At 37.5% G+C, this 27,551-nt stretch overlaps 1 protein-coding gene across 2 annotated transcripts; it reads right to left on the bottom strand.

The window, feature by feature from the left end:
- Positions 1-5,364: 5,364 nt before the first annotated feature.
- On the bottom strand, positions 5,365-24,520 carry exd2 (exonuclease 3'-5' domain containing 2). Of its 2 annotated transcripts, none has more exons than XM_030127384.1 (10): positions 24,409-24,520; positions 21,257-21,328; positions 20,714-21,158; positions 18,074-18,330; positions 14,235-14,361; positions 12,905-13,215; positions 10,902-11,008; positions 9,278-9,413; positions 8,394-8,762; positions 5,365-6,563 (listed from the first exon to the last, which is right to left on the bottom strand). In XM_030127384.1, the coding sequence occupies exons 3-10, from the start codon at positions 21,122-21,124 to the stop codon at positions 6,347-6,349; spliced, it is 1,935 nt and encodes a 644-aa protein (XP_029983244.1). In that variant the 5' UTR covers positions 21,125-21,158; positions 21,257-21,328; positions 24,409-24,520; the 3' UTR covers positions 5,365-6,346. The 2 variants fall into 2 exon arrangements, with proteins under 2 accessions (XP_029983244.1, XP_029983245.1); XM_030127385.1 differs by having other exon boundaries at positions 20,729-21,158.
- Positions 24,521-27,551: the final 3,031 nt, after the last annotated feature.

Below are 27,551 nucleotides of genomic sequence, written 5' to 3'. Positions count from 1 at the left end.
GAAAAAGAAATTTAGCTTTCGGAGATTCTCGTGGGATCGAGGTCGAGCTTCGAATTGGAAGTTTAGAATATGCCTTATCCTAATAATTCAGTACCTTTAAGGAAACGGAATTTTACAAAGAAAACGGACAATAATGTGATGTTTTAAATGTCAACGTTAACCCGTCGCATCGGAAAAGAAACTGAAGATTTGGGGCTAAAATCAAACCGGCCTCGACTTCCACCGATCAGCCGTAACATTCTGACCACCGATACGAAAAGTGTTAAGAATACTGATTCTTTCATTCCAGTGGGAGCTGTGAGTGGGTGATGATGACCAACGTCAGGACCTGAGTGACCCAGACCGGGTCCAGAATGGAACGGTGATGACTGGGTCAGAACATCTCCACTACAGCAGCTGTGGATGGTGGGCTAACGCTGCCTTCATGTGCTATAGGAATTGTGGTAAATACTAGTTACAAACTCAAAAATCGGACATGAACGCCCCCTTGTGTCGTATTTTCCACTGGAGAACTTTGATGAAAATAACCTTTGACCTTCTCAACACGGCTGAGAGCAATGAGGGATTCATTGCGAATTACAAACAATGATTTTATTAACGTTCTGCTGCTGTTAGATGATGGTTTTCTACATTTACAGAATACACAATTTGGAAAAGAAAATTGCCAAAAAAAATAAATAAAAATAATTAACACGTCCAAAACTGTTTTACCCAAGTAGCAGGTTCTGATAAATTATGTGTCAGCCATATTTCATTTCGCTACGACAACAAAAGCACTTGAACACAACGCACTTAGATTTCGAATTCACAAGAGGAAAGGATGATCTTCCCAATAGCACCTGAAGGCAGCATAAGGAACCACCATAGAACATCAGTGGAACGAACTGATAAACCCGTCCCATCCCTCCTCTGTCTGGTCCCACGGAGGCCGGACTGGAGAAGATCTGCTTCTGTAGATACTGTTGGTCTGTTCTAAACACTTTACCCTGGAAATGAACCAGATCTGGAGATGAGCTGACCCAGTGATCTGTATCTGAGGCTACGTTCACACAGCAGGTCTAAATGCACAACTTGGATTTTTGGGTGAATTACAATTATTTTTGTGTGCGCGTTCATATTACGCATTAAATGCGACTTCTGTCAATTTTCAGTATGAAATGAATGTGACCCTGAAGTGACCCACATGCACTAAAGAGGTCCTGACGGAATACGTGACCACGCAGACACGCACTGTGTTTACGGAAGTAACACGGAATTGTAACGTTTGTCGCATTTCAATGACGTAAAGGTCGGATAAATGCGACCTGGCCGTTCAGACTGAAGTTGTATTGCAAAATATCAGATATGTTCGGAAGAGGATTAGGGCCACTGGAAAAAAATAATTAAGGTCCAATATATTTTTTTATTATTATGAGAAAAAAGTCTGAATTCTGACTTTTTTTTAAAATCAGAATTCTGACTTTTTTGTCAAAAGTATTTTTTAAAAATATATTGGACCTTAATTTTAATTTCTCAGAATTCCGTTTTTAATTTTTTTTATTATTGTTTTGAGATTAAAGTCACAATTCTGAGAAAAAAAAAGTCTGAATTATGACTTTTTTTCCTCAGAATTCTGACTTTTTTCCTGAGAATTTTGACATTTTCCTCAGAATTTGGCCTTTTTTTAATCAGAATTCTGACTTTTTTGTCAGAATAATATTAAAAAATATATATTGGATCTTAATTTTAATTTCTCAGAATTCTGTTTTGATTTTTTTTATTATTGTTTTGAGATTAAAGTCAGAATTCTGAGGAGAAAAAAAAGTCTGACTTCTAACTTTTCCCACAGAATTCTGACTTTAATCTCAAAATTTCTGACTTTTTTCTCAGAATATTAATACTAAAATATATTGGACCTTCATTTTAACTTTCTTTTCCAGTGGGCCCTAGTCCTCTTCTGTAGATACGCATCAGATTTAGGACCACATATGAAAGTGTCCGGGGTCAGATTTGAAAAAAAAATCACATTAGTGCTGTTCAAACTGTTTAACAGATCGGATACGGTCACATATGGGCAGAAAAATCGGATTTGGGTGACATTTACCTGCAGTCTGAACTGTCTCTACTGTTGAAGGTTTTCCTGTTTCTAACACGTCGACTTGGTGTCTTTTTTATTATTTATTCATTTATTACATCTGGTGTCTAATATCTCCGCCCGCTGACCGGTCCCAGTGGAATCAGATCATCTACATTAAAACCACTTGTGTCACTTATTTATGGCTGATCCGTGAACGTTGAATCACATTTGTCGTTTTTTTCTTTCTTTAAATGTGAAATCGTCTTTTGTCGGATTGAACAAAAGCAGTTATAATATGCAGTAACTTAGTGTTGAAACCTCCGCAGTCGATCAGGGTGGACGCACGCCAGGGTTTTCAACTGAATTTGTCTGAGATGGAACTGATTGAAGCCAAATCTTCGGGTGCGTTTCCGCCCTGACGGAGGTTTCGCTGTGATGCAGTAAAGATGTCAGAGTGTCGTTCACGACGCGGGATCGCACTCAAAGGGGGGATCGTCTCCACACGTCGCCATTTGTAGAATTATTTTCACGTGTTTCCCAAAGTTTAACGCTCGAGGTTTTATCTCCAGAGGTAACTTCGACCGAGTCCCCGTTGGCGAAGTCGCCTCACGTGCCATTTGTTACCATCGTGTTCTGCGTAAAGACGCCGACGAGTAGGAAAAGCGCTTGGATCACTCCTGCATGTTGAGCCATTTGGGTATTGATCACTCTTATTTGTACCGTGTGTGTTTTTGTTTCTGTTTCTGACTGAACTGTGAAACCAGGGGAGCTCATCCACCGATCGTAACTTCAGCTACGAAAACATTTGACTGACAGATTGTTCTGATGCCAAAATCAAGAGGCCTTAATTCAGCAAAACTAGATTGTAAAAAAGAAAAAAAGAAAAAAAAAAAAAAAAGAATGGAAAAAAAAAAAGTCATTCCTGACAAAAAAATTCAACTTAAAGACTCCTGAAAGTCACGAGTGATTCATATATGAAATGTTAAGAAAACCGCTTTTGTACTCATTTTTACAGACTATTTATTAAACTGTGATTTTGTAAGAAATAAAATAAAAGAAAAAAGAATCGTGGTCGTGTGTTTAATGGATTTGACTGTTGAACTACATTGGTTTCATGTGAACTTGGTCAAAATTAATAGCGAAGAGAATTAGTAATTTCAGCTTTTATATACACAGGTATTTGTAGTAACTTTTTTCACTGTGTTTTTTTTTTTACTTTGTTTAAATGCAGTGACAACAAACTGCAAAGTGTAATAAAAAAAAAGTGGTCAAAGTTTTCACACCAGTCAATTGAAATTTTTTTTTTTTACAGTTAATTGACAAATTTTAGAGTGAAAGTTGAAGAAACTAGTTATTTTGTTTTAAGACACAATGAGATGAATATGACATAAAAATAAATATAAATAAAACCAAGATTAAACCAGTTGAAACCACCGTAATGTCGGCTTTTATAATTTAGTGCTAAACTTCTTTTTCCAGTGCAGTTTAAGCTGTTTTTTCAAGACTGAAACCACATTAAATCTGGTTATTTGTGGTTCTCAATTAATGGAAGAAGATTAGGGCCACTGGAAAAAAAATTAAATTAACATCCAATATATTCTTTTTATTATTAATCTGAGAGAACAATAATCAGCCTTTTTTTGTCAGAATTGTCAGGACAAAAATAAAAAAAAAAATTTAAAAAAATTGAAAGTCAGAATTCTGTTTTGAATATTTAGGCCCGAGCCGAGTAAAGCCGGCGCAGGGCCGACTGAGTCTGCAGTGGGCGCATGGGGACGAAATCACCAGTGACGCAGCCGCCTTTCTCCACTGTCACCACTCTCACACATGTTCACATTCACGGCAGTCAGACCTTCAAGAACATGTACATGACATGAGCACAAACCACATATTTACACCTGCTCAGAATGAATGGGAGTTAATGGGCCACACCCAGTCGGGGTCAGTCACATGTATGCAAGTGAGACCCTGGACCCCACAGACCTGTGTGGGACCTCCAGAGCTGTCAAAGTCAAATATGTGGTTTCCATGGAAATGGATATATCGTTCCTGCTCAGATTATTAATATTTTTATAATTTTTATGTTTACTTTTCTTTCTCCTACCCTTTGAGCTCAAAATTTGACCCCCTGAACATTTACGAAAACTCACCTAATTTTGCGAAGTTTTTTCAGAAATTTGCCTTTACAAAAATTGCCTCAGTTCAGACATACGAACACTGATTTGGTGTTTGTATGTCACTCAGACGTCCATCTCCCAGGTCTACATCAAGGTTATCGTTAACAAAAACTAACGAAATGACAAAAACTAGAATTGTAGAAACATTTTCATTAACTGAAATAAATAAAAACTATAATTAAAAGAAAAAATAACTGAAACTGTATTGTGTGTTTACAAAACTAACTAAAATGGATAAAAATTATGGATAAAATTCCCTTCGTTTTCGTCTTTGTCAGTGTCGGATTGATATGAAATCGATTCATTTCCCTCAAGCAATTTTAGCTGCTGGCACCATATGATATTTAATGGTCCATCACTTCTGGTCACTTGTGGTTTCCAGTCGTCTTCTGGTCCCCACTCTACCTGCAAACATGGAGACTAAAGTTGGGAGAAAGCAGAGTCCTGTCTGGGATTTATTTGAATATGACAGAGAAGAAGAGAAAAGATATAAAGAAACTAAAACTAAACTAAAACCAAGCATTTAGAAAATAACAAACTAATAAAAACTAGCAAACCTGCTCTAAAAACTAATTAAAACTAACTGAATTAATTTTGACTTTTTTTTCTCTAACTAAAACTAAACTATAATGAAAAATCCAAATTATAACCTTGGTCAACATCCTTTCATTGGAAAAATATTAAATTTTGCTCCATAACGCCCCCTACAAAATTACCTTTACTAAAATTGCTTCAGTTTGGACATACAAAAAAACAATTTGCAATAACTGTTATTTTATGACTTTCCTTTAGACCGTCACTGCTGTTCAAGTATTTAATGAAGGATACTGAGTTTTTATTTTGTCTATTTTAGTCCAAATTGTTGATATTATGTGATTTCTGTGGTTTGGACAAACATCCAGAGGTGATGTTTTATTTTTACTGTGTCTTCCAGGGGGTTTAGTTGTAGGTTTGTAGCTTTTCCTCTGGTACAGACTGGAGTACACTGTGTGAAAACACCCTTAAGGACCATCACATTTAAGTCTGTTCTCTTTAAGGTCTATTTAAGACTAAGGATCTGAACACATAGAACCATCACCTCTGACCTTTGACCTCTCCTGTTGAATCTAACAAACCACCAAACGACACATGAATAATACAAATATGACTTTATTTCTTTTTTAAATCACAATTTGAAAACAACCGTTCGACACATTCACATGAATAAAGCAGCAGCTGTTGGAGTTCCGTTAACCTGCTCTGTGAACACAGCGCCGCCCTACTGTCAGAGTCGGCTCAGCGCTGGCGCCTCGTCATCACGGTACAGGTTGGATTCTGGAAAACGACGTCATATTCAAAGCTTTGAGCTGAAGCGAGGCTGCGTCGTCGAGTCTCTGGTCGGGTCGGGGTTTAAGAGGCGCATTAGAACATGAGCCATGAGGGAGCCCCGCCCACCGCGAGAAACGGCGACGCAACGGCAAAACAAAGAAGAGGGAGGATGAACGAAGGCGGCCAGCGTTAGTCCGTCTCTGCAAAAATAAACAGGAGATGGGTGGCGGCGTTCTGGACAAGCGCTCTGGCCCAACGGCGCCGCAGCACCGGACTCAGTTACAGGTCGGTGTCAGGGGCTTCTGGGAAAAAACATCAGTCACGTATCGACTTAAAACAGGAGCAGAAAGAACGGCGATGTGAGGTCGAAATGAAACGACCTCATCTCCAAAGCAAATCATTTCATGTCACCATGACGATATGAGCCACAGACCTGCAGGGGGCGGAGCTTCATTCAGTTCAGGAAGAAGGAGCAGGTCGCGGCGTCTAAAAAGCAGTTCAATATTATAACCATTTCATAAATAATTATACGTTTAGTGTCATAAAAAAGTGTCTGTACATGATCACATGAGGTCCAGTGGGGCAGGTTCTTCGGGGTCAGTGCTGGTTTCAGGTCCAGATCTGGTCCTGGGTCCATCAGTCGGACCAGGTGAGTGCGTTCCCTCACACACTCGTCGTGGTTGTGTCTCCACAGGACGTCGACGCCCACTGTTTGTGTTTGAGCTGATGGACCCGAGCCTCCGCCGGTCTGGGATCTGGACCGCCACCTTGGTTCTGGTTCCGGTCCGTCCTTCTTTGTTTGGACTCATTTCAGTTCGATGTGGACGTCCTCGCTGTACCTGCGGAGGAACTTCTTGTGGTTGTGGTCGACGGACCAGAGGGGGGGGAGGTGGCGAGGCCGCATCGTGTTCAGGAAGTGCTGCCTCCAGCGGCGCTCCAGCTCCATGAGGCCCCGGAGACCCTGGTTGGCGTGAGCCTGGACCACCTTCAGACCATGGGGGACGTAGGCGTCGTTGAAGATCCTTCAGAGGAGAGAGACGTGGTCAGACGGAGACTGAAGCGGCGAGGACGTCATTGGCCGATAACTATTAGAACTACTTATTGGGTTTACATCGAACAAAAAACTAGGATCATTAAACAAACAGATGGCGTGAAGGTCGACATGTGACGTCTAAGAATTTAACGAGTGTAAAAGAGTCACAAGTTTGATTTGGAAACTTGATAAAGTAATAACCTGTTTAACTCTTAAAAATCTGTGTATCATTCGTTCTTTTCATATTTAATTGAGGATCCACAATCGGAAAACGAAAAAATGAGTCATTTTATTCTTAATGTACAAATTAAAAATAAAAAACGAGTCGTCATTCTTTCGATTGTACGCACAAATGAAAAATTGGAAATTAGCAAATGGACCAAATGTGGGGTTTCATGTTGACATTTTTGATATCCAATTTGTTTTGACCCAGAAGTTCCTGACTTGATGGTGTGTTGTTCTGGACAGTTGTGGGTTTGCTAGTATTCTGTCTAATGCATTCTGCGATAATGGAGAATTTGGTGTTATTCAGAGGTAGCAAACGTGTTACTGTGAAGGAGGACGACATGACAACTGACAAAGTGTCCAGGATCTTCCAGGTATTGTTGTTTTGTCTAATACAGTGGATCCATGGCAGACAATCTAAGGAGAAGACACTTCAGTAACACATGAAGAAGTCAGGAACTTCCAGGTCAAAACAAATCAGATATCAAAAATGTCACCAGGAAACCCCACATCTGGTCCATTTGCTTATTTCCAATTTTTAATTTGTGCGTACAATCAAAAGAAAGAAAAACAACTTGTTTTTGATTTGTACATAAATAATGAAATATAACACGTCGTTTTTTCGTTTTCCTATTGTGGATTCTCAGATGAATATGAAAAGAATGAATGATACACGGATTCTTACAGACCCACGGGTATTTCTGTAGTGAATTCCACATTTTCACATCTAACATTAAGTGATTTATCACCATTTATTATACAATAACCCTCTGCATTTTTCAGCATAAATCAGGTATTTCCTTGTATTTAATTCACTGATCATATAGATGTTCATTAAACAGAGTAAACTCAAAGGTTATTCTATCAAAACTGTAGAAAAACTGTAGAAAAACTGACTTTTTCACTAAATCTCTCATTAACTGAACATAAACCCAGTGTGTCCATCCACTGGCACTGATCCAACTCCATGGGTTTTACTGGTGAATCAATGTTTCCATTTGTTTATTCATTTTGTTGCTCATTTTCTCCATGTAATGTATTATTTTGTACAGTTTTTTTTAAGTTAACTTTTGTTCATCTTAGGGTTTTTTCCTTCAGATTTTATATTCGTTTTTGTTCTTCCTACATTTCAATATCACGAGAACATCTTTCATTAATGTTTGTTTAATGTATTAGTTCAATATTCAGACATTGCTGTTGTTATAATATATAATAATATACAATGCTGAACTGAAGTTACAGCTAAAATTAAAATATTGACTACACACCCAATTCCAGTTTTGATCATTTTATTTCTAGGAGCTGAAACCAGAACATAATCATTTTGGAATCTGTTGTGTTGCTTTATGTCTTTGACACTAGTTTCAATCATTTATTTTCACGTTCAGCTTTTCTTTCTTGGAGGTTGAGTCGTGTTGTGTCTATTTTCTGTGATTGTAACTGAAGTGTTACATATTTCAGTTTCAGTTCAACTCATGTTGGATCCTGGTTCTTTTCAGCCTTGTAGTTCTGGGTTCAACTCAGACTCACATCCCGACTTGAACTCCTGTGTTTCCATCAGATGACCTCAGTGACCTTTGACCTCTGGACTCACCTGGTCTCCAGCCCTGCGACCTGCTGCAGCGCCTCCTTTGTCAGCTCCTGCTCCTCGTTCAGGTTCAGGAAGTTCTTGATGGCCTCCTGCAGCTCCTGCCGTCTGGCTTCGGGGAGCCCGTCGCCGGCGGTGAGCAGGGCCCGGGCCGCCGACCGGACCCGGCGCCGGTCCGGGTCCTCCAACAGCCGCACGCCCTCCTCGCAGCCCTGGGGGGCGGCGAACTCGTCGGCCAGCTGCTGCTTAAGGAAGCCGTCGTGGACGTTGGAGGCGGCGTGGCAGCTGGAGCAGAGCAGCAGGATGTCGTGGGAGTTGTGGTCCTTCATCTCAGTGGGGAAATGACGGCGGTACTCATGAGGAACGATGTTTTTCCTGTGGAGTCGCAGGAAAATAAGATTCAAATCAGAGTCTGTATACGGAGTCGTAGATTACTCCCATGGCAATTTACCCAGGGTGCACCTGGGTAAAAAACAATGTGACGATTGGCTAAGTGGAGGAAGAAACACACCAGGTGGCTGGAATGATCTTCACCGTGGTGTAATTTATTTACAGTGTTTGTCCAAGTAACAGAGCCGTTAGAGCTGTATTAGTAGAAAACAAAAAAACAAAACAAAATGAAACCAAAAATAAAAAGATGAGATGGAGTGAGCATCAAATATTTAAGTAACAAAAGGAACAAAAGAAAAAGACTAGGAGACACAAAATGCATTCTAATCTGTAGGCCCAATATGTAAATATTTCTAAGGATCCAAAAATAATGAAAATACTGTGTGTGTGTGTAAGTATATATACACATACACACAATCGATTTGAAGAAGGAATGTATAATTTTCTCCAAATGTGAAGGAGAGAATGTGAGCTTGAATGAACGGTGGCGTCGTCCTCACCTGATGTATGAGTCTGCTTTCCCACAGACCACACACAGGTTCTCCTTGGCCGTCAGGTAATAGTCCTGCTGGGAGTCTGGACGTCCCGATGGCTCGAACAGCAGCCGGACCACAAACGGGTCTTCACTATGAAGGACTAGAACAGACAGACCGACACCAGGTTATAGACAGCACCGATTCAATGGAAACCACAGCTGTCCAACTCCGGTTAGTTCAGGTTCCACATTCAATAATAATTAAAAAAAAAACAAAAACCCAATATGACCTGAAGTGGATCAGACCAGTGAAATAATAACAAAATCACCTATAAATAATAAATATAAGCTTTTCTCTTATGTTTAATAGTAAAAAAAGTAAAATTATATTATGAAAATATTTCCATCTAAAAACTATTCTTTAAAATAATGTGAATAATATGAACCTGAAGTTTCAGAAAAATCATTTTAACAATATTCTGCCTCAGTTTATCATTTACACATGTACATTAGTTATGGACGGATTTGGATGAAAATTTCAGGAAATGTTGATACTGGCACAAGGAACAAATGACTAAATTTTGGTGGTGATGGAGGGTGGGGTGGTGGGGGTGACTGATCTGCCTTGGCGGAGGCCTGTGCTCTCCGAGTGCTTTTCTAGTTTGTAAATGCAATGTAATGTAAGGTCATGTAATTCTGCTTTAAGATTAAAACACAGATAAAGTTTTGTTAAATTGTGTTGTTTTTAAGTTAAGATATGCCTTTATTTGTCCTACAAGGGGAAATTCCAGGATACAGCAGCGAAGCACAAAAAGCACACAAGAGCAGAAGTGCAAAATCAAAAAATAAAGACAAATCGACAAAGCTATATATACCATTTACAGTTGTGCGTATGTTGATTTTGCTGATTATCATTTTGTTGCTTATTGTGTTCATTTATAGAGTTTAGTTCATTTTTATTCATTTTGTTCCTAATTCCATTAAATTTTTGTTCATATTGATTATTTTGTGCAATTTTAACAATATTTTGCCTCAGTTTATCATTTACACATGTACATTATAACTTACAGATGACAGTGGCTCTACAAATTCATAAAACGCATAGGAACAAACATAATATTGATAAAAAATTGCATATTCCTCTTAATACATTTCAGGTTTTTCATATTATTAATGTTTTGTGACAGTTTGTAAATGTAAACACTGTCACATAATTTTACTTTTTTTATACTAAAACAAAAGAAAAAAAATGTGTATTTGTCATTATTCCTAGGTTTATTATGATGGCATTTTACTGATTTGACCCACTTTAGACCACACTGGTCTGCAAGTGGAACCTGAACTAAGCCGAGTTCGACACCTTTAACTGTTAATGCCTTCAGTGCAGGTTTTGCCTTTGGACCCTGTGGTGGTCTGGTTTTGGACCTCGGGCCGCATGTTTGCCATCCCTCCTCTAAACAACAAACTCTAGTTTGACGAAGTGGACATTTACAAACTCTGAAACACCCCACTGAGTCTTTGCTACAAATGTGTTAAAGCAACAAGTTGGAAATAAATAAACAGAAAAGTCAAACTCAGACTAAATCCTCCTCCTTCAGATCCCTGATGTGTGGGCGTTCACTGGTGTCCTGTTCTTTTACATCATTCACCTCCTATTCCTTTATCCAGGTACCATTTGGCCTTCTTCTTGTCACAGGTGCACAGGGGTTGGCCGTCGGGGGCGTACAGGAAGCAGTTATCGTAGAGAGGGGACTTCCTGTAACGAACCAGAGGAGACACTTTAACATCTACAGTAGCGGAAAAACTTATTAGACCACCCTTGTTTTCTTCAGTTTCTTGTTCATTTTCATGCCTGGTCCAACTAAAGGTCCATTTGTTTGGACAAACATAATGATAACAACAAAATTAGCTCGTAGTAGTTTAATTTCAGAGCTGATATCTATCCATTTAACATGTTTTCTTGATAATAACCAAAATCACTTCAGTTCTTCCATCAATATCTGTGGCATCGTACTGACAAAAACAGTGCTTTTAGACACGCCACGTTTTCTTTTCTTTCTGTTTTAGTCACATGATACACACAGGAGTTAGGACTGGATTACATAACCATTGTTTTTGATGACTTTGGATCTTCTAATAATTTTTCCCGCGACTGTATGTTACACACTGAAATTCTGATTAGACTCCTGTATTTATGCTGCCTTCAGGTGCTGTCGGGAACATGAGCCTTTCCACTTGTGAATTTGAAATTACAAGTGTGTTGTGTTCAATTGCTTTTGTAGTCATAGTAAAATGAAAAATATCCATTTATCATGACCTGCTACTTGAGTAAAACAGTTTTGGATGTGTTAATTCATCTGAAACAGCATTTAAAAACATTTTTTGCACATTGTGTACACTATGTACAGGAAGCTCTTTTAGAGGTAATTCTTTAGCAAGTGTCTTTTAGAGTATATACAGGGTGGGGAAGCAAAATTTACAATATTTTGAAGCAGGGATTGAAAGACAGTGTATGACCAATTAGTTTATTGAAAGTCATGAGAATTTATTTGCCACAAGAAAATGTACATAATAGAAAATGTTTTTATTCTATGTGTCCTCCTTCTTTCTCAATAACTGCCTTCACACGCTTCCTGAAACTTGCGCAAGTGTTCCTCAAATATTCAGGTGACAACTTCTCCCATTCTTCTTTAATAGTATCTTCCAGACTTTCTCGTAATAGTTTTGCTCATAGTCATTCTCTTCTTTCCATTATAAACAGTCTTTATGGACACTCCAACTATTTTTGAAATCTCCTTTGGTGTGACGAGTGCATTCAGCAAATCACACACTCTTTGACGTTTGCTTTCCTGATTACTCATATGGGCAAAAGTTTCTGAAAAGGTATGGATAATAGTGTTAGGTATGATTATGACATCAATATATGTTTGGTTTCAAAACAACTGACGTAGTGCCTGCTGAGAAAAAACAACTAAATGTTCATTGTAAATTTTGCTTCCCCACCCTGTATACTAAACTTAAAGTCAACCTGGCTACTAACCCACTGTTGTGTTGTGGTCTGTTTTTTGTCTTGCTGTATGTAAAGCTGCTGAATACTTGAATTTCCCTTAGGATTAATAAAGTATCTATCTATCCATCTATCTATCTAGTGTGTTATTTTGTTCCATATTTTGTTCATTTTTTTCTCTACCTTTGTGCAATTATTTACCTTTTTAAAAAAAACATTTTTAAAATTATCTATATATCAAGCTGACATATTTTCCATTATTTTGTCCATTTCTATTAATTTAGTGAGTTAATTTTGTTCTTTTTGTTGCTTATTTATGTTTATTTTTGTTCCTTTTCCCATCTCTTTCTTAGCTATCTATCCTGTCTCTCTCTGTCTTTCTCTCTCTGTCTCTCTCTCTCTCTATGTAATCATCAGCTACAGCAGCAGAACGTTAATAAAACCATTGCTTATCATTGCCCATGAATCCCTTGTTGCTCTGCCATGTTGAAAAGGTCAAAGGTTATTTTAATCCAGTGGAAAATATGACATGAGGGGGCGTTCATGTCCAATTATTCAAGTTCCTCACTAGCATTTACCATAATTCCCACAGCACTTGAATGCAGCATTAGACTCTCGGGTCTTCGTCTGTCCGTCTGTTCTAACCTTGTGGAGTACCCGACGCCCAGCGGTTTCCTCTTGTTATTCTTTCGAGGGTCTGGGACTTGCTGATCTCCAGACTCTTGGTTTTCACATGTTGCCAGTTTCCTCGTCCTGCGTCTCCTGTCCCCGTCGGCGGCCTTGTCGCCTCCGTCTCCTCGGCCCCTGAAGGGGACGTCCACCAGGCCCTGGCAGCGCGACGCCAACTCCGCGTAGGAGCGTCCGCTGGAAGAGGCGGGACCGGCTTCGGAGCCCAGGCCGAGGAGGCGGAGGAAGAGGGCGATGGAGACTTGGGCGTCTCTTGCGGCGTACGTCATCTGGACGGAAAGAAAACCAACAACGGTAGAGTTAGACTGAAGATAAGAGCATTTCACACAACACATATGATGAATGTATATTAGATACACCATGTGGACAAAAGTATGTGGACACGTTGAATTCAGGTGTTTCTTTTCTGACAGGGCTCTGGGATATGAAACAGTAATGACTAATGTCAGAATATAGTTTTACATTATGGGATAAATATCATTGCATTGGTTTGTTTGGTTTGAATTGTTACCTTTGTTTCCAAAATGCCTCAGAGATGGTTTGGACTTAATTTATGTCAACATTGTTTTTTTTTTTTTGTTTTGTTTTTTATCCATGACTATGATTTTAAATGTTCAACTTCTAAATTTCAAAAACATATTTAGTTTATTTTTAAACCACATTTTTACTGTTATTAATGAAGTATAAAAACTAAAAACATTTAAAAAAGCCTCTAATCCTGTGCATTTTTAATACGGATAATGTTATTGGTTGTTTCATCTCTAATGTCAATGTCTGTGCAAACTTAAAATAAATAAACTTGGATTTTCTATAGAAATTTTACTTTTAAACTGTTTTTTTAATTTCAATTTTTTTTAAATCCATGACTATGATTTTAAATGTTCTTCCTCTAAATTTCTAAAATATTTTTCATGCTCTGACTCAATAATAATTTTCTACCACAACTAATCATCTACTTTCTTCACATCTCACTGAGGAAGAAAAATCTACCATTAAACTTTAAGGAAATATTGATGTTTTTATCTTAAATCATCATGAACAGGACATCTAACAGCTGTAAAAATGATGTGTCCCAATATTTATGTTCATATAGTTTATAAACATCAATTCCCATCTAATAGTGAACAAAGGCTGAGGTACAACTGTTCTGAGGCAGGTGGAATTATGGGATGTGGAGGGTAATGAACAGTTTAGTCCCAGTGTGAGTCTGACAGGAATGACTCTGTAAAACCTCTGCGTTCATCTCTGTTGACTGAAGTTCTGAACCGACAGTAAAACCACCTCCTACCTGCTCCACCGTCAGCTGATCCGCCTCCCAGTCACTGCATCGCAGCTCCATGGATTTATCCAGAGACACGTTCAACAGATCCGCCGCCAGGGACTTCAGACTGAGGCCGTTAGTGACTGGAACCTGCCTGGAAACAGAAACAGAACAGACATCAGACGGTTTATGGAAGTTACACATGAAGAAACAGAAGATCCAGGCTCTGACACTGAGGTTTTATGTTTCTAATACCTGATTTTTTTTTTTTTTTACTTAAACTTTTATTGGTTTTTCAACAAACAAATCGCAGCGCCTTCCGATTTGCTGCAGCCAACAACTGGAACGCTTTACGAAAAACCCTCAAACTCACTGTTCTCACATCTCTCAATGTCTTTAAACAAAACCTGGAACAAATTTTAGTTGACTGTTGCACCTGTTGAGTATTTGTCTCTCACATGTCTCACTGTTATTGTTGTAATGTATTAATTAATTTATTTGTTTCTGTAATTGTTTAACCTTGTTTTTACTTTAAGCTCCCTCACCCCCTTCCCCTCAAAGAGCCATTGCTCTTTCATCAGGCTGCATTTGTAGATAATCTGTTCTTAAATGCTTGCTTGGGTAAATAAAAGTTAAACAAATAAAATAAAAATAAAAAAAGAGGCCAATGCTTTGACTTACATGTCGATATATATACCTGTTCAGAATGTGTAGAAAAAATGTAAAAATTTAATTAAGTAAAAAAAATTAATAATAATAATAAAAAATTACAACGAGAGAGGGATTCATGTCACTCCGTGAGGTGAGGGTGCAAAGGATAAAATCAACAAAATCAAGTCCACTGGGACCATCTATGGAACATGGGCCAAAGGAAACATAGACCATTCATGTTGCTCCAGTTTGTCCCAAGTTTCTGGCGTAGTGCAGGGGTTTTACAAATAGCGTCCATTATGTTCGTCCACAGTTGTTGTTCCTTATTACGCATTTCTGAAAGATTAGACGCAGCTCCCTCCACAGAAATCGTCTTCAGAAATGTTTGAAGCCAAAGTCCCTCTGTCAGCTGATCAGCACCCTTCCAGTTCGTTGTTATCAGTCCAGTCTTTTAGCAGTCATGTATCCAGGTGATAAAATTTGTGGAGTTTGGACCAGGTTTCTGCACCAGTATAATTCAAGAGGCGCAGTACTGGATCACAACCAACAGTACATCTAAAAATCTTTCCCAGTTTGTAACATTTTCCTAAAAAGTTTTTACCTTAGTACAAGCCCGTACCATGCGATAAAAAGTACCTTTCTCTTTTTTAAAATGCCAACAAAGATCAGAAGTAATATCTGGATCTAATAAACCTCTGCATGGAGTTATGACAAAAACTAATGAACCTGAGATACGAAGAGTCAAAACACAAGAACTAAATGTCATCAGCCTCCACCTCAGACAGTCTTATTTTTAATCACCTCAGTCAAACCCAGACCTAGAATTATAGAGTTTACAGACGCAGATGTTATTATTCATATTGGAGAATCTAGTCATTTGCATTTTGTAATGAAACAAATATGTAATAATGGGTTGGCTAATTTTAACTTGTATTTGTGTTTTTGCAGTGCTAAAAAAAACAACATTGTTTTGTATGTAACTTTACCTTCACATTCAAACTTTTTATCACCAGGTTTAAACTGAAGAAAAATACCCTCATCTTCAACACATTAGAAACTGTATTTTATATATGCTCTCATACACACATACATACACTACAAACAAAAAGTTAAGGATATTTTCAATTTTTGGGCTATTTTTTTCAGTTGGGATTCTTGCACAGCGCTTTTTACATTTTTGTGTGAATTGAAACATTTTTTTTAATGACCAGACATAGTTTTATTTAGAAATGGCAAAAACTACAAAAAAAAAAAACTACAAAAAAAAAAAAATAAAAATAAAATAAATATCCTTAACTTTTTGTTTGTAGTGTATATATACACACACATACACACATATATGCTTTTATCTCCTCATGTTTGGACAGGTTTCATCTATACAAACCTGCATAAATACACCATAGAGCGCCATCATGTGGTTAGGGATCATATAAAAAAAAAAAGTCACATATGTCATTGATACATTTTTTGTTGCATATTGTGACGTTCAGTTCCTAAAACTCACTGTACACACACAAGAATGACAATGGAGTTTTAGAAAATCTACACTTTGGAGTTTTGAGAAATAATGGCATTTACTGACTTAGACTAGAGTTTTCATGTGGATGAAAGACAAATGTATGAGAGTATCTGTTTTTCCAGATATCTGATACGTATATAGACGGCGTAAGACCATCAATTAAACCTCGATCACGCCAGGAACTTGGATTCTTCTGTCAACGAACATGATTGTGTGACATTGGCAGTGAAATAGGCCAAGCCTGTTTTTAGTAAAATGACCTAAATCTCCTTATGATGGCTCGACTCTACTGTTTATAGAACACAATGATGACTTGGGAGATATTTTAATGGTTTTCTGGATATTTTAATGGACTACTTCCAAGGCTCTGGAACACGCTGCACAGTCCACTGACAACTATAAATCCCTTTAAAGATGCACCTATTTGCACTGACTTTTAATACAAGGTGTGTGACTTATATTCGTTTCATCCTCTGGTTGTGTTTTTAGATGCCATTTATCCTATTATTGTGCATCTGTTTTTATCTATGTTATCTTATTACTAGTTTTATCAGATCTTGTATTTTTACCTGTAACCTTGTACAGCACTTTGGGCACTTTGCGTCATTTTAAGTGTGCTAGAGAAATAAACTTAACAATTAAAAAAAACAGACATACAAACACTCAAAAGGAACACATTGTGACATCCACTGTTGTTTAGCTACTATTACTGTCATTTGTATTATTATCATCATTATTATTATTTTAATGTTTTGTTGTTTTAAAAGAAGGGGGGAAAAGAAATCAAAAAGTGAAACACTGGAGACATACATTAAAAACAATTGTATAGTTTTGTTCTTTTCTGAAAATAAAATGTAGAAAAATATAGAACAACATTATAAAATGTTATATGTGCATGTAAAACACAAATTCTCCATTACAAAATGAAATAAAAACTTGAATTATAAAAAAACCAAACAAACAGATGAAACCTCTTGTTTTTACCCACATGTACCCCCACCACCACCACCTTCTATATGTCCTTTTATTACATACATATATCCTTACATGTTGTACACATTTCTCATCTGTAGTCTAGAGTTAGCTTTTTGTATATTCTAGTAGTAATTTGTGCACATTTAACATTTGATCTCTGTAGTTTTCAAATATTGCCAATATTCTAAGTATTTCATGATACTTTTTAAAGTCTTTTTTGCACTTGAAGCGTTTGGTGCTAAACAGATTTTCATCGTTCCTGTAACTGTGACAATAAAGATCTGTTCTCTTCTTGATTTGTGTATTATTGTCCTGAAATGGACAGTTTATTTTTGTTTTAAGATGTGCATTATTACTGCTACCAAAGGAACAGAGTTTATTTTGATGTGAAATGCTGTTGATATGTATAACATTTTTGGGTTTTGTGCTTAATCAGAATTTAGTCTGATATGTGTAGATGTATTTTTCAGATACTTATGGGATCTGACATAAGAATTTAGGGTCGGTAGAAGGATGGGGGAGGGGGCAGGAGATTATAAATTAAACTTCATCCCGCTCCTTTTCGAATGTTTTCCTTTCTTTTTATATAAATCTTTTTGTCGTCTGGTTTTAATGTTATATTTGAAATAAACAAAAAAAAAAAAAAAAAAAAAGTTAATTTTAGTGCTTGTGTAGATGCAGTCAAAGGAGTGTGTTGTTCCCAGTGCAGAACAGACTGTACCTCTGTCTTAAGGCCAGGTAACGCAGGTCGACCGTACACGCCAGCGCCAGGCCGTAGTCCCGCGTCAGGCGTTTTCCGTCTTCGTAGCACCCGACGCCGACTTTCAGGACGTGGGGGTCACGGAGGACTTCCATTAAACTGAGAGGGAAGAGCTGCTGGCCGCTGCGAAACGACGGCAGCCTCACCAGGACGGTCAGACCGGAGTAGGACGCCATCTGCAGGAGGGAGACGGCCGACGCTCTGCCCTTCACAGAAACCTGCAGGAAACGGCAGCTACGTCACACCACAACGTCGACCATCTGCAAGGAGTCATTTAGGATTTTTAAAAGGAAAACTCCACCCGTCTGACACCCTAACACTGGTCTGGATCATCAGATTTATGAGTCAGCCTCCTCTGAATTCTTCTCAGTGTGACATCTATGTTTACATGCACACTGATATTCCTCCAATATTCCACATCTGATATTCTGAATTTAACAGTGTCAAACAAAAGGCACAGTCTGAACACTCAAATTATGCATCTTCTGATTAAAACGTGTAATGTACTGATGTTATTCTTTATAATGGGGATGTCAAACTCATTTACTTTCAGGTTCCACACACAGACCAATATGACTGCAAATGGGTACGACCAGTAAAATAATAACATAACAGCCTATGAATAATGACAACTTCTTAAGCAAAATAAGTTCAGTTTTAATATTCTGCCTCAACTTACCATTTCTACATGTGTATTATACAGATCTACAAAAGGCACAAAACATTTAGAAACGGGCAGAATATTGTTAAAACTGCATTTAATTTTCTTTACACATTTCAGGTTCATTGTGAAAAGATAGTTTGTCAATATAAATATTCTCATAATTTAACTTTTTTTTCCTCATTAAACCAAGAAAAAATAACTAAGTAAATGAAACCCATCTGGCTATGTTTATTCTGGGCAAACCAGATCATCCTTTGGAGGATAATGTATATCCATTGTGGTTACCTGAATGCAATTGCTGTGAAATTTAAGATATTGAAGGAGAATGGTCACTCCAAGGACAAACAAACTTTGTTCCATGATCTGAGTCTTTTCATTTTTGGGACTCGTTTTGCCTTATGGGCTGGTGAAGTCCATCTTTTGGACTCAAAACAAAAACCGGAATGACATTTATGTCTGTTTTTTTAACAATGTTGATCTGCTGGTGAATTTACCTGTTCATTCCAAATAAAGATACAATTTAAAAAAAAAAAAAAAAAAGAAAATCTGCAGTCATTATTTATAGGTTATCATGTTATTTTACTTTAGAACATATGGTCTGAACGTGTCCCTTCAGCTAAAACTAGTTCAACCCCTTGACTGTTCTTATCTTCAAAGTAATTTTTGCACTTTGCAAATTCAACAGGCCGGATTGGAACCTTTGGTGGACCGGTTTTGGCCCACGGGCCATATGTTTGACACCCCTGCATTATAGGAACATTACCTGAATAAGTTTACAGCTCATTTGTTTCTCTGTTAAATTTGTTCGTGGCCCTTCATCTGAGAATAAAATTAAAATCAAAATATAAAACTAAATGTATAAGTAGGAGGAGGAAAAGGAACTGAGGATATAGAAAGACAAATGAAAAGAGGAGGAACTCTGTGTTGTATAAAAACCAAATAACCACCAGTTTACAAAGTCAGAAGGAGGAGAACACCTACAGTTAAACACCAGGACAGATTTGGTCATTAACATGTTTTGGGTGTGAAGCAAATGTCACAAAACTGACCTCTGACCTTAAGAACGTGGTTGAAAGAGTGAAAAAGTGTCAGTCCATCAAATTCCACCAAAAAAACAAAATGGCAGAGAAGCACCACGAACTACACTAATCAGAGTATGTACGACATCATAACTGGGAATATTCCTGAAATATTCGGTTTCACTTCAAATATCAGTGAGTCCATTTACATTCACACTAAAACTCCGATCATTATCTGATTTTTGGAGTTATCAGATTATTATTGATTATGTAAACAGTATAATCTGATCTGTTTTATCAGATAACAGCAGTAATCTGATTATGAGAGATCCGATTAACCCAATACTCCGATGTCTTCCTGCATGTTTACAGGTTAATCTGATTTATTTAGGCCTTTTACATTTGAAAATGTTGAAAAAATATTAAAACTGTAGAACACGGAAGTTGCATAGTCAAACATGAGTAGAAGACAATAACAGGAGGTTAGATTCTACCATCTCTATGTATGTACGAACTCCAAAAGAAATCCCATAATAGACTAGAGCATCTAAACCAGGGTTTTCAATTATTGCATTTCTGAAGTGCATGTAAATGTATCAGATCTTATCATTACTATTATCTGATTACGAACAGTTATGAGATTTTTATAGTCATGTAAACAGACTCACCTGTTCCGGAATAAAAGTACATCTGAATATTTAGTGCATGTAAACGTCGTCAGTTCTGAAATGAGCAAAAAATGCTGAAGTTGAAAATGACAAATGTTTTTCTTGACCAAATGAATTTATGGTTTGTAATTTTAAGTTGTGTTGTGAGTGAAGATCAAAATGTTCCAAAAGTATCTGACTTTCAACAGTGTTCTGTGATTGAGGGTGGGTTTTTCCTCCTTATATGTAAGAACATGCTGGTATTTCTTACGCCGTTGCTCTTTACCCATTCACAGTCCAGTCCCAGAACAGGGAAGACTGACAGCTCCTTCTGCATCAGCGGCCACAGCTGCTGCCATTCCTCCTCTGAGCTCACCATCACCGGTTCCACCCCCAGCAGCTGCACGGAGGAGGGGATGAGGATGGGGGAGGGCAGCTGGGTGCTCTGACTCTGCACTGCCTTCAGCTCCTCTGCTGGATGATGCGTTGGCGTCGTGGGTTGATGTTCCTCAGCGTTTCGCTCCTCTTCCACAGGATGCGGAGCTTCCACAGGTTCAGCCGCCTTCTGGATGGAAGGCAGCCTCTTCCTTTTGGTCCGGTACACTCGCCATGCGATCAGCCCTCCTAAGGTCACGCCCAGAACTGTGGTCACGACAGCAGCTAAAGGTCCTCGATGAGACATGACGACTTCTCCTCAGCAGCGTGAAAAGTGATGACTTGCAAAACAGAACAAACGACACCGGTTCTGTGACGGTACATTCCCAAAAGTCTATCGGTTTAAAAAAAAAAAAAAACAAACAAACTGATAATGTACCTTTTTCTTTGTCAGTGAGTGGTCATGTAAACTTGGCTCTAGTCTGGAAACATGGACAGGAAATGCATTTCTCTGAAACAAAAGAAGTAGAATAGAATAGAATAGAATAGAATAGACTTCATTGTCATTGTGGGTTCAGTGTTACTCCAGTCAGTGCAACAATATGAATAAAAAAACCAATACGTCAGAAAATAAGAATAGAGCGAATATAAAATTACAACATAACATGCCCACACTTTAAAACCCTCGGCCTTCAGTCCATTCCAAAGTTTTTGCACATATGGAGGATGGACAGACAGACGATGAACTGATGACAACACCCTGTGGCAAGGGCCGAGAGTAAAAAAAAAAATGTATAATATGAAAATAAAACTTTTTACATGAAGTAAAACAACAGAACTAAAGAATGAAAAAAAAAGTACATAAAATATGATGAGACACAATATTAGCAGCGCATAAACAATATTAACAGTGTGCATAAAGTCTACATTTATGCAAATATTCTACCTCTATTGACAGAGTAAAACCTGGAAAATATGCCATTTGTTTGGACTGTTACAGCTGTGTGATATGGGGATATATAGATGTACATTGTGTGAAATAGCAGAACCACTGAACCCCCCCCACACTGTCCAGGCCCAGCCTCAGGCATGTGAGTTTCCAAGCTGACAGCATGACCCACATGGATCATTCAGATCAGTGTATGTCTTTAACTTCTGAAGCTGTAGTTCCTCAGGTCCTCTCCTGGACTCACCACCCCTCCCAACAACAGATACAAGCAGAGTAATCAAGGTGAGGAGGACAATGTGACCCAACTGCATAATGCACAGGTCGAAAAATCCAGAACAACCACCTGCCTGGGGTGTTCTGACTTATACCATTCTGTTGGTTTACACCATCCACTTGTGCAGAATATTCAGGGCTCAGGACTAATGGGTGTCAACCTGCCAGAAACACCTCATCAGGATGGAAAATCTAGAAACTTGTGGTTAAAAATATTTCCACATATATAATTTTAGAGTGCAGAATGCCGATCTCATCTCTGTTGGGAAAATGGCAGCAGGTAAAGGTATTTATGAGCTCAAGTGCAGGGTTGTCTAAGGGTAGTGTTAGAGGAGGTGGGCAAAAACAAAGCTGTTGTCTTGTTTGAGAGCAAAACAGGAACAATAGAGTCACATTTCTTAAACATGTCAAGATTCTGAAATGTGTTGCTTGAGTACCATAACAAATGACACAGCTGTAGGGGGTAAGAATTTTTCTGAGCCCCAGAGTTTTTCATACACTGCTCCAGAGGATGATCAGGTGTTAACTGTTGAATTGTACTAAATTAAATCTATATGGAAACATCTCAGCTCAGTCACTGTCACCTGTCTGTATGATAAGGTCCAGCTGGAGGATCATCCATCTCCCTGTCCTCATCTGTCCCTTCATCTTCTCACCTCCTCTTTTATTCTCTCCTCTCAGGCCCGACACTAGTTCACACCTACAGACCACACCAGTCCAGATGCGGATCTTCAACACATCCATAGCACTGTACTGTGGGAGAGGGCAGTCAGTACAGTTGTAAAATACCTTAAGTTTTTCCCTAGTGTAGTACTTAATGTCTTGTGTACAGGGATGTAACCTGTTTATGTTTGTGTCCTATTGCTTTATGCATATTTATGGTACTTGATAAACCTGTTTCTGTCTTCTATACCAGAAAATATCAGGTCTGCTGAGAGTCTGAGTTCTCTTAAGTCAAGGTTAAAGACCCCCCTGTTCACTGCTGCCTTTGTCTAAAAGGCTTTTACTTTTTAAATTTTATATTCTCCTACGAAACTCTGCACTGCAACTCTTACTTTAATATGTGTGTGATTTTATATTTTTGGGTTTTATGTGTTGTTTTCTTACTTGCTGCTTTTAATCACCATTTACATGTTTCTTTTATAATGTTTTAAATGTGTTTCTTTTCCCCTTATCATTGTATTTCCTCAAATGGAGACTGCAAGGTGCCGTACAGTAAAACTGCCTTTGCTCGGTCTGCATTCTCAGTGAAAGGAGCTAATCTGTGGAACCTCCTCTCCATTTAAATAAAATCTTTGACAACCTTAGGTTTATTCAAAAAACTTACAAAAAAATGGATGTGCCAGAAACAGCAGTGTACTCCTGTTTAATGCTTGTATAATGCTTATCTGTTTCTTTGCTTTAACCTGATTATTTTCTTTCCTATACCACAGTTTTGTATGCAACATGTCATTGTCTCTTCATTCCTCTCTGTATTTTAACTTTTCATAAAAGCCCATCCAGGAACCGGTGCTGCAAATGAGCTTTTGCTATAAGCACTATGATGCATGCATGGGATTGCTGTGTTGCAGTTGGTCTGTCTTTTGTATCTGTCCCTATCAAATAAACCAAATAAATAAATTTCAATGTCCTGTGTGAAGCACCTTGAATTGCCTTGTTGTTGAAATGTGCTATACAAATAAACTTGCCTTGCCTTAAAATTTAATCATGCTTTTAGATGTAAAGCACTTTGGGCTTCTTTATGTTGTTGTAAAGGGCTACCATAAATAAACTTTGATTTGATTTTGTACAACTCCAGACTGAACACATTTCTAAACACCTCTATCGTTGCTAATTAAACACTAATCTACCTGTCACATGTCAGGTGTGCAGGTTAGCATCCTCACACGACCTGTTCGGTAAACCTTTAAATTAGACACCCACCCTGCTCATGTCTACGTCCTCTAACAAAGGCGTCAGCTGTTGGAACACTGTGCTCGTTAATTGCAAACCAAAGCGTGACAGTTCCACTCCTTGGGCTAATTAATGAGCTAAATAATAGCATCGAAGACCCCAAAACCAGGTTGTTATCATGCAAACCTCAGGTGTTCAAGGTTTTATGTCAACTTATACAAATGTTAACGCCTATAAAATGAGACACAAAGGATAAATCCCATCATCTCCTTCTCTCTTTACTCGGTGTTTATTTTTCATTATTCGTTTCTTTATCACGGCTTTCCTGTGGCTAGCTTGTAAAGTTGGGTTAGCCAAGTTAGCTACCACTAAGTTAGCCCATAGCTCTGCTGCTAACGGTACAAACGGCTTTTCTGGCCTCGTTTACACGTATTTTTGACTCCTTTGTGATCTATGAGAAGTATTTCAACTCTTACCTTTAGGTTTACATCCAAAAGCACACCGGTTAAACGCTCACAGACACTTGTTTCTCTTTAATGAGCGGATCCACGTCTTCCGGCCCCTATTTATAACAAGCGGCTGCACCGGCTCCGGAGCCCCGCCCACAGCGCCACCTGGTGGATGGAGGCCGCAACTGCACCCACTCATTTAACAGGAAAACAGGATCCACTGGAAAGATATAGGTTTTACTAAGTTTTAAGAAGTTCTAGTAACTATACGATTAAAAAAAAAATATATATAGTAGCTTTATCTTAATTTGGACTGCATCTTTGCTGTGTTCACTGATTTAATGACTGTATCTTCTTGCAAACAGCTCAGATGTAGATGTTGAAGAATGAAAAAAATAATGTGATAATTTGTCTGACACCCTACACCAGGGGTGTCAAACTCATTTTCATTCAGGGGCCACATTGAGCCAAATTTGAACTGAAGTGGGCCGGACCAGTGAAATAATAACATAATAATATATAAATAATGTCAACTCCAAACTTTCTTTTATGTTTTAGGGCAAAAAAAGTAAAATTCTGCGATGAAAATGTTTACATCTACCACCTATCCTTTAAAACAATGTGAATAACATGGACAAACTGAAATTTCTTAAGAAAACTAAGTGCAATTTTAACAATATTATGTCTCACTTTATCATTTACACATGTAAATTACAACTTACAGATCACAGTGGATCTACAAATACACAAAACATTTAATAACACTGGTCTATAGGGAAAATGCTTAAATAATAAAAGTAATGAAATTTTACCACATGAAAGTCACTGATAAAGAAAAATCAAGTCAAAAATGCTGGTTGGCTGAACTTTCCCAGATACAGCCTTGGGTCAAAATGTGAAATTCAAGAATTAACGAGAGAATGGGTTTGACTCAAAAGGAATATTTGTCTCAGAGCTACAAGATCTACTTCAAAACACTGTCTGCACATTAGAATACATTCACTTTACAGGTTCTATTTAGTGGAACATTTATAAAACTATTATATAAATGTACATAAACCAATATATATGTGTAATAACACTAAATCATATACCTTGAAAACATCAGCAAACCGGCACTTTTGTCATTCATTTTCCAATTAATCTTATTAAAATACATAACATTTAGCACATTTAATCTCTGAAGCAAATCATTTCGAAAAAATTGTAGACCAGTGTAACAGGCAGAATATGGTTAAAATTACACATCACACATTTCAAAATGTTTATATTTGTTGAGGTTATTCGTGTTTTGGTGAAATGATAGTTTATTTTAGTGTAAATACAGTAAAATGACATGAAAATTTTTACATTTACAAAAAGAAAAATTTGGAGTTGTGAGTATTTATAGGTTATTATGATAGGATTTTACTGATCCAACCCACTTGAGATTAAATTGATCTGTATGTGGAACCTGAACTAAAATGATTAATATCTTAGTGTAATTTTTGCATTTCACAAATTCATCCCAGGGGCCAGACTGGACCCTTTGGCGGGCCGGATTTGGCCCCCGGGCCGCATGTTTGACACCTTTGCCCCACACTCTTTTCTACAGTAAAGATCAAATCTGAAAGAACACCATAAATGCCACTAAAGTCAGATGCTGAAGCACACATTGTTACTTAGACATTTCAGTCACAGTGAACCTTTAAATTCACAGAAATAACAGAATTATCACCACTTAATTAAATAGTAGATAATTACAAAAAAGGTCCCAAAGCCAATAAACAGAATTAACTGACCTTATAACCCTTAAAAGTGCAGCTTCTTCCTTTGGATCTCTAATTTATATGGTTCTCCTGTTGTACTTTTGCTCTTAACTTTAAATAACGACTTCTTTTCCCCACTTTTGTTCAGACATTTTCAGTATTTCCTCCTATATTTTCCAGTGACAGCTGAATTTCATCTAATGTAAAAGTCCACTTGGTGATCTTCAGTAATACATGTTAAGAAACCAGGAAAAAAAAAAACCATTTGTGCAGATAATATCTCAAATTTGCTTTTTTTTTTTTTTTTTCTAAACCAAATGTACCAAACCAACATATAAGACGTTACAGTTACAAACAAGAGAAAGAAACAAAGAAGACAAAATGATGTAATATTATCATGTTTCAGTGGTAGAAGCCACCAAATGTTTGGACTTTTTGTTGAAAAAAAAATTACACAATTTGTTGGATTTTTACCTAAAAATATCTCAATATTACAGCTGCACCAATTTAGTTAGTTTTAGACAATCTGAAACAATATTAATAATAATAATAATAAGAGTAATTCAAGAAAATTCCGATTCTAACTTCAGAATTTTCTTCCTTCCTGGTTTCTTGCATATCTTTAGGTTATGGATCAAACACCTCTGCACCTTCAACAATGAACTGATGAACTGAAAAAATAATCCTGAAGTGCAGCCTGACATCACACTCTAAACCAGGGGTGTCAAACATATGGCCCGTGGACCAAAACCGGCCCGCCAAACGTTCCAATCCGGCCCATGGGATGAATTTACAAAGTGCAAAAATGACACTGAGCGTATTAACAGTCAATGGTGTCGAACTGGTTTTAGTTCAGGTTCCACATTCAGACCAACATGATCTAAAGTGAAATAACATAATAATCTATAAATAATGACAACTCCTAATTTTTCTCAGATTTATTGCAAAAAAAATGTAAGAAAATATTAGCGTTTTAAAATGTGAATAACTTGAACAAATATGAAACACCTGAAACGTCTAAAGGAAATTAAGTGCATTTTAACAATATTCTGCCTGTTATTACATGTTTTGTGTCTTTGTAGATCTGATCTGTAATGCACATGTAGAAATGATAAACTGAAGCATAATATTGTTAAAATTGAACTTATTTTTCTTTTAAAAAAATCAGATTTTTCAGGTTATTGACATCTTTTTTGTTTGAATAGTTTGTAAATGTAAATATTTTCATAATTGAATGTTTTTTTGCACTAAAACAAATTTCAGAAGTTTGGAGTTATCATTATTAGTAGGTTATTATTTATATTATAATTTTGCTGGTCTGACCCAGTTGAGATCAAATTGGGCTGAATGTGGAACCTGAACTAAAATGAGTTCCAAACAGATCAAACATCGCAGTTTTCAGTAAGAACACAAACACCTTCG

The sequence above is a fragment of the Sphaeramia orbicularis genome, chromosome 22, assembly GCF_902148855.1.
Source record: "Sphaeramia orbicularis chromosome 22, fSphaOr1.1, whole genome shotgun sequence".
Taxonomy (NCBI): domain Eukaryota; kingdom Metazoa; phylum Chordata; class Actinopteri; order Kurtiformes; family Apogonidae; genus Sphaeramia; species Sphaeramia orbicularis.
Note: the sequence above shows the minus strand (reverse complement) of the source record. Positions and strands in the feature narration are given on the sequence as shown.